This window comes from Neltuma alba, unplaced genomic scaffold (genome assembly GCF_004799145.2).
Source record: "Neltuma alba isolate B1F8T4 unplaced genomic scaffold, ASM479914v2 tig00001417_pilon, whole genome shotgun sequence".
Classification (NCBI taxonomy): domain Eukaryota; kingdom Viridiplantae; phylum Streptophyta; class Magnoliopsida; order Fabales; family Fabaceae; genus Neltuma; species Neltuma alba.
In genome coordinates this window covers 17503-26181 of record NW_021632457.1, presented here as the reverse complement: position 1 = coordinate 26181, position 8679 = coordinate 17503, and the positions used below count along the sequence as shown (strand labels likewise).

At 32.4% G+C, this 8679-nt stretch overlaps 1 protein-coding gene across 1 annotated transcript; it reads left to right on the top strand.

Moving 5' to 3' along the window:
- Positions 1-1062: 1062 nt before the first annotated feature.
- LOC114757018 (indole-3-acetate O-methyltransferase 1-like) lies at positions 1063-7530 on the top strand. Its single transcript, XM_028946014.1, has 4 exons — positions 1063-1173; positions 1820-2242; positions 4390-4665; positions 7174-7530. Exons 1-4 carry the CDS (start codon positions 1063-1065, stop codon positions 7528-7530), a joined length of 1167 nt encoding a protein of 388 aa, XP_028801847.1.
- Positions 7531-8679: the final 1149 nt, after the last annotated feature.

Here is an 8679-nt window from a genome sequence, read left to right as displayed (position 1 = left end):
ATACTACGGTTGATGGCGATGTTGCTAGAATGTGTTCATAACTTGCACCCAAAACACGCTACAAACTACAAAAACAATATTATTTGGTTTGGACCCACAAGTACTGTTACCTTTGGATGAGTTTGAAGTCTTTATTTTTATTACCTCAATTTCTTTTTTCTTCTTATTTTACTTACTTTACCCTGTCCGTAACTAAATAAGAAAATGTTATGATTATGGATATATACATATCTTGTCTCACTGCACTTTTTTTCCTTCATTAACCTAGTCTCCTGAATGATGATATTTTTCCGAAGCCAAATATAATACATACCTAAGAGCTAGTCGGAAGTTGGATTGAATTATAAATATAAGATCTTAATCCTCCTTTTCTTCTGTATTTATCATTATTTTTTAAAATTATTCTTATTGATTACACATGTTAAAAGATAGTTTCAATGCAAATGATTTAAAAAGGTATTTTAAAGAAATTAACATACATTTCTGACAAATAAGTAATTTAAGTAATTTTTGTAATCTACTAAAAATAGATGTATAGGTCTTCTATTAAGAACTAGGGGTAGTATTTTATATATTAAAAATATGTCTCCGTTCATAATAACGTCCCCTCCCTGGCTAGCTCCAGAAAAAAAAAAAAAAAGCACACACACAGAGAGACGTACGCACGTATATTAGTGTGAATATTTGAAGAATTTTTTCTTGCGGTGTGGAAGAAATAAAAATCCGGCGGAAATCTTGGGCCCCTCCTTTGTTGCATGTGAAGCCTATGATCTCTTGTCCTGAGATTTCTGAGTCTTCTTTTGTGTTTGTTAAAGATTTTCACTTTATTTTTTCTTTCAAATTGACTTTCTTAATAATAATATTTCCAATAATAATAACGACACTAACAACCATAATTACTTGCAACTTGTTGGTCCTTTGCATCTGCCTATAGAAGCGAACATGGTGTCCTGTTTTGTCAGTATAAATATGAACTCTTTGTCTGCCATTTTTGCTACGTTTGAGTGAGAATAGAGCTATATATACATAGTGGTTCGTTGAGTAAGAGAGCTATTAGAAGCTATGGCTCTTAAGAGAGACAACGTGGTTGTGTCAAATATGGAGCTTGAGAGACTTCTTAGCATGAAAGGAGGAAAAGGTGAAGGCAGCTACGCCAATAACTCACAAGCTCAGGTCATAAACTCTCATCTCTGTGTGTGTGTGTGTAACTCCACGATAAATTAATTTGTGTCTTGGGGGATTATTTTAAGCTGATCTTTCATTTTGTTAGCTTTTTTCTAACATATGAAATCATATTTCTTCAATTAATGGCCTGAAAACTTGTGGCCAACAATGAACGATGTTAAAATTAAGACATAGCGAGAGAGTAAGGAGAAGTGAAGCCAATCTTTTGTTGTTATCTCTCCCTCACACTTTTTTTTTATTTTTTATTTAATATATATGTCTATCTGAGTATGTTAGATTTGAGTATTATTAGACCCAATAGATATTCTGAAAGTGTTTTTCCCATTTACACCGACTTAAACTCAAGATCTTGTACTTAACGTCATTGTCGCTTCAAACAAAAATTCTTCTGTGAATAATTTTTAAAGGTTCACTGGCGTTCCACAGGTTTTTGATACATTTACAAGAGATTAGTTTTAATTTTTCTTTTCAAAAATCTAAATTATTAACATATATATATAAATGTACATAATCCATTCTAATACATGGATTGCTTGGTATATCGTCTTTCTCTTTATTCTTTAATTAAAAATGATGCTCTTTTTTTTGAGTAGATAATACACAGTGCGCATGATTCTTTTTATTATTCTTGTAGGCTATTCATGCTCGTTCCATGCTTCATCTTCTAAAAGAAACCCTAGACAGGGTTCAATTGAACAATCCTGATATTCCCTTTGTGGTTGTGGACTTGGGCTGCTCCTGTGGCAACAACACCATCTATGTGGTGGACGTCATCATCAACCACATCATTAAGCGCTATGAGACCTTAGGCCTCGACCCGCCGGAGTTTTCAGCTTTCTTCTCTGATCTTCCCAGCAATGACTTCAACACTCTCTTCCAGCTGCTTCCTCCTATGCTTACCACCAATTATGGTGTCAGCATGGAGGAATGCCTCGCCGCCAACAACCACCGCTCCTACTTTGCTGCTGGAGTCCCCGGCTCCTTCTACCGGAGGCTGTTTCCAATGAGGTCCATTGATGTTTTTCACTCTGCCTTCTCTTTGCATTGGCTGTCTCAGGTTAGGCTTTAACTAATAATTGTCTCTTTTCTTTCTTACATCGATGTTGAGGCATTAGTTTATAATTAGTTTACTACCTTTAGATATTTGTGGAAAACCTTTCAAGAGCCAATAAATTATGATACTAGGCTTTAAAAAATATTTATCCGTCATATTTTAATTAAAATAAGGATAAATAATGCGCCTTTTACTTTTGTTAACACAAGTGTTTGAAAATTGAATTTCATTAATTACTTAAAGATTTCAGGTTAAAATTACATGACTCATGATATGAATATTCATGCAGCTCAAACAAATGTCTCTACCTATGAATATTCAAGCGGATTTCTTTTTATCGTTGACTCAAGATATAGCTGCACATGGGCTCTTCGTATTTCATTTTTAGTTTTCTTTTGTTATATTTATTATTTGCCAGTTTGAAGTTAGTATTTAGGATCTTACCTTAGCTTCTCATAGATAATAGAGATGAATACAAAACTTTATTTCTTGATTGAAGATTTTTAGCTAGAATTTAGACTTTATTCTTCCACTGTCAGATAAAATTATTCATTCCATTCCATACACAGATTTTTAACTCTGCTTGTGTCTTTTTCCTATCTATCACTCATGAAAACTTTTGATTAGAAACTCCCACTTTCATAAAGGCTTTTTTGTGTGAATGACACTTTAAAGCATAACTCCCTCCTTTTATAACTTTCTTGTAGTTTCACCCCGCAAAACACTCAAGGAATATCAATGGGGTCAAATTAGTACCTTTTTCTCTGGGAAAGAAAAAATTTAATATGCCACTTCCCGAGGATAATTTAAAATGATACATTGAATATCTTGATCCTACAGATAAAAAGCCTGTTAGGGATGAAAATAACATAGACAATATCTAAGCGACAAAGTGACGTAGGTGGGCTGTGATTTTGGATGCATGCATAGTAAGAACATAATAATTTTTCTCTTTTTCTGCATTTTTTAAATCTTTATGGGCTCACAGGATTTGATTAACAAGGACTTCTGTGTCTGTGGGAAACAATGGTTCAGTGTGTGAGAGAAGGTTTTATTATTACTTTAATTGTTAAATTATGAATTATGTATTGCAATATAACCATATGTGTCTGTGAAAGCCTCAAACATATCAAAGTGCGTTACATATAATAAAAGACAGTCTCCTGTAATTACTACTACATCTGGTCCTTAATATAAGATCTAGTTAAAGATTAAATTTGGTTTTAATTAAATGTAAGATCTCAGTTTTGTTCAAAAAAAAAATGTAAGATTTCAATTCATTGTATCTCCCAAATATATAATTCATTTTTTAAAATATCCTTATTGATTATACATATTAAAATGTTTCCATTCAAGAATAGTCATGATTAAAAAAGATATTTCAGGAAAATCAACTCATATTTGGTACGAATAACTAATTTAACTAATTTTTTTAATTTACTTAAATTAGTTAAGTGGCTCTTATATTAAACAAAATTAAGTACTTTACTAGTGAAATTTTAACTTTGTTTGAGTGTTTGACAAATAGGTAAGGAATATTTTTTTAAAAAAACAGGAAAATCTTTTGTCCTAATCTGAAATCAAGCACTCAAATATTAATTAATAATTAATCAGTTCCACACTACTTTAACAAATATTAAAAAGAAATGTAATGTTGCAGAAAAATTTTGTATCAAATAAACTTTGTTTTATATGCGTGCCTTAGAATCTCGCCTTCTTCATATTTTGATTTCAAAATAAGTTCTAATTCTTTCTTGTGACTCTTCTAATTTTGATGAATACTAATTGATTGTGCATAAAATGAATGCATGTTTCATAACATACTTTTCCTAAATTACTATGAGATCTCTCCTAAAAGTATAGAGTAATTGATATTATATTTCACGACAACATCCATGTCATGTAATATTTAACAGAAATGTACCATTGTACTCTTTAGTTATTATTGTGTAGATTAATATTCTCTTAGAAAGTGTAAGCATTAATTAAATAAAGTCTGGAAAGTTGTTAAATTTTAAGACACAGTTAATGGGATTTAATATTTTCCTTCATTTTAGTAAAACATGTTGAAAGTGACTAATAAATAAAACTATATTGTTATACAAACAATACATGATAGAAGTGACGCACAATGGGTGCATATGAATCAGGTGCCTCAGAGTGTGTTGGACAAAAGAGGAAGTGGATACAACAAAGGAAGAGTGTTCATACACGGAGCAGGTGAGAGCACAACGAATGCATATAGGAAACAGTTTCAGACAGATCTGGCTGCTTTCCTGAGGGCAAGAGCCCAGGAGATGAAGAAGGGTGGGTCCATGTTCTTGGTTTGCCTTGGTCGGACCTCCCTGGACCCCACCGACCAAGGTGGGGCCGGCCTCCTCTTTGGGACCCACTTTCAGGACGCTTGGGATGATCTGATCCAACAGGTAATATGCCCCATCCTTCCTTCACTCCAACTGGAAAACCATCCATCATCATTATTATTGTGAGTTTTGTTCGTAATGATTTGTTAGGCAAATTTGACACATTTGAGCCCCACCCATTATGAAAGAATATGATCAAGTGCGTGCCGGGTAGGTAGTGGATGGGTGGTCTGAAATATTGACCAAATTATTAGGTTTTGGATGGTTAAGACACTTAAAATCATCTTCATATCTTAAAAGTTAGACAAGGAGGCTAGCTATGGCACTCTTCTTGCTTTCATCTCATCATTCTTTTTTATATCATCATTGTGAGAATATATCAATGTCTTCCAACAAAGCCGAAAGAGTAGTATGGATTTGGATTCATTATATTCCGTCTGATTTTATGATGTCATGTGTAGCTAGTCAGGAAATCTTGTTTGCTTTTTTTTTTTTTTTCCTGGGTATAATCTTGTTTGCTTATTTTGATTTGACCATTATTATCATCACATCAAGTCATTTGTTATAGGTTTCAAAAATTATTAGCCAAGTTAATTATTTGTGACAAATGTATACTAGAAGACAAAGTAAATTAACGTCTTATTTTAGAGTTAAATTAAACCCTTCATCTAGCTAGCTCCTATCATATCATGTCATTCATTAAACTCCTTTTGACTCTAAATATAGGAACTAGATAACTAACATACAAAGTTTAAAGAACTATAGTTTAGTTAATTATTTGTAACAAATATATATTGCAAAAGAAAGTAGATTATTAATATATTACTTTAGAGCTAAATTAAACCCTTCAACTGACTCCCATATTTAGGAGCAAAGGAAGTAAGTCGTAAGATGACGGTTTCCTATTTATTATGGTATTTAGCTAGGTAACAAGAGCATGAGGATGTCTGTTAAATCAAAGCAAACTAAATAAGCTTTGCTAAATGTATTCGATTAAAAACCTATATCTCGCATTCATTTTATCATTCTCTTTGCATGATGATTATGGTAATATATATATATATATATATATATATATATATATATAGAGGATCCAACAATGTCTTATGACAAATCTAGAAGCATATAAGTACTCCTATGTTATCCTCTTCTACAATAACATGCGACACATTCAATATGCACGTACTATAATTAAGAGAGTACAATGAACATAATAAGACCTTCATAATAGGGTGGCTTTACGAATTTAAACCGTTTCAAGTATTCGTGGGGCACATTTGTCATAAACAGTAGTGGACGTACGCTCTCATTCTATAGAACATAAAGACACTTTTTAATTTGTAGATACTTATACCAATGGCACACTAGCTTTTCTTGGTCCTTTTCGGGCTCACAGGAAAGTGTGGACTGTGGGTTTTATTTATTATACTTGTTTATTTTAATTTTTAACATAGGTTTGGAATAATCAATTGTCTCCTTCACATAACCAATCAAAATAAATAAATTATCTCCTTCACATGCTCTCAAGCCAATCAAGTCTAGTTTCAATCACTTTGACACCTACCCCCTAAAAAGTAGCACGTTAATAAAGAAGGACCTTTTTATGGATTGATATATACAATAACAGAATAAAAATAATTCAATTAACAATTTAAGCTTGACTAAAGTGATCCTTAATTATCGGTCTATTATAAACTTCACGAAGTATATGCGCAATGATATTTGTTTTTGTAGCTTATCAAGTTGGACAATTGTTTTTTATTTAAAAATATCTTTCTTGTACATTAAAAAATTGCGTCTAAAATTATATCGAACTTGCTGCAAATAAGAATGGATCGTGCGTGCATGCGTGGTTTCTATTACTTTTTATGGAGTTCCTCTCCTTTTCTTGTTTTGCATCTAATAGAAGTATAATTTTTTATTTAATTTCCTTATCGGGTCATTATACACCCATCTTGACAATTTGAAGAAAATTTTGGAGGAGACAATTATTATATTTATTATTAGGCTCTGATGCAGATAAAAATTATCACAATACATCAGACTTAGCTTCATTTATCACAGTACGAAGCAGACATCAACCAGGGCTGATTGATATATGAGAAAAACTATTCAATCACCAGTTAGGAAATATTTGTGTATGTGTAAGTCAATTTTACCATTGGAATAGAGTTTTTATGTTTCCTCTATATTACAAATCCAAATCATTCGAGCTATGTTTATCCTGTGTTAAACTAACATGGATATTGCAGTAATAAAAAAAAAATCAGAATTCATGGATCTCAGAGATTTGTTGCATAATCTTCTATGAGTGATCAAAAAGATGGAAAATCCTGTGCTGAAGGAGGAAACAACTAAAAAGATAAACTATGAAATCTCAACAAATTAAAACCACTTTAGTTAGCTGTTAATTTGCCGAACAACTTTCAGTTTTTAAACTTTTTTGTGTAAGATATAAGTATATGTGTTCCCTTTTAACCTAACCCACTTTCATGTAGAAGGATTGACATTAACATTTTAAAGTTTTAATTGTTTAGTAAAAGAGTTTTTTATTTCCCCTTCTTCCGACAGGGGCTGATTAGCAGTGAGCAAAGAGATAATTTCAATATCCCAATTTATGCACCAAGCCTGCAAGACTTCAAAGAAGTGGTGGAAGAAGATGGCTCATTCGCTATAAACAAGCTTGAGGTGTTCAAAGGAGGAAGCCCTCTTGTGGTGAACCAACCAGATGATGCAACTGAAGTCGGGAGAGCTCTGGCAAACAGTTGCCGAAGCGTGTCTGGCGTCCTCGTGGATGCCCACATCGGCGACAAACTTAGTGAGAAGCTGTACCTTAGAGTGGAGCAACGAGCAACAGCTCATGCCAAAGAACTATTAGAGCAACTTCAGTTCTTTCACATAGTTGCATCCCTTTCTTTTCCATCATGAAGAAAATGATAAATTTTTTAAGTAAACTTGATTTGACTATGAAAAGATTGAGTTAATTATTATGAGATAAATAAGTATGCGAAAGATGTCATCCTCATAAACACATCGTTGATATACTTATATATCTTCATATAATTAGCTTGATTTACCAATCAAGTTTACTTAAAAATTACTGTTCATAGCAAGATGATGAAAGGGCTTCTCTTTTGTGTGGTATTTTTGTTACTTCTAACTGTAGTTATTATGAACTTTCTGATCGATTTGATCTGTGTCTCATCTCTCCATTTGCGTTTCTATTTACAAGATATGGACCCTCTAGGAATTTGATTATCCTATAAAACTCAGAAATTTCAAATTAGCTAGAAAATAGGTATAATAAACAATGAATAATAAGGACAACATGAAAAGTTAACATCTTGGAACCAAAAAACTAATGAATACTGAACAAGTGTTCTAAAAATATGTCACACTTAAGTCACTTATTAGAATTGTTTAGCTATTTAAAAACCCGTAGAGGCCCAATTAGTTGAGAAAATTTAAAACCTTGTGTAACATCATGGGTACTGTTCATTTAATTTAGAATAAGATTTTCTTCAAAACATTGAAAATCCATAACTAGCTCTACAAATCCAATTGAAGTCGTTCAAAACTCAATTTGAAGCTCTTGTAAAACTCCTTGGGAGAAAAATAAGACCCACCTAAACCTCTAACCCAGATCTTCCAAAATCTCCAATTATTCAAAACTGGAAGTTGCATTTTCCCAATAATTCTGTTTTCATTGTTCATTTTGAAAATTCTTTTTTTATGTACACGTCCAAAAATTATGGATTAAGACTCATTTCAAAACTCTAGATGTGTACTTTTTCCCTGCAAAATTACATAATCTAACCCACACGTTTCCCTCCTGTCTCTAAGCAGTCACAAATCTGAGGCGCAAATAAAGGAATTGAAATACCTACGCAATACTCCCCATGCATCTTTGACAACTACTTAGCATGGGACTTACCTTGGCATATGTGCTTAGCTTTCCTGACCTTCTTTATGGAGATTTACCAAAGTTTATGATCAACTTATACAAAAATATTAAATAATTACGTACAGCAACCATGCACAAAATGAAAGCCAATTTAAATAAAGTAATAATGGAAA

Excerpts from the sequence above, each read along its gene's own strand:
- LOC114757018 (XM_028946014.1), top strand. The coding sequence starts at position 1,063 with ATGGCTCTTAAGAGAGACAACGTGGTTGTGTCAAATATGGAGCTTGAG. Across the intron at positions 1,174-1,819 it reads CCAATAACTCACAAGCTCAG|GCTATTCATGCTCGTTCCAT; the intron begins GTCATAAACTCT and ends TTATTCTTGTAG. Across the intron at positions 4,666-7,173 it reads GGGATGATCTGATCCAACAG|GGGCTGATTAGCAGTGAGCA; the intron begins GTAATATGCCCC and ends TTCTTCCGACAG.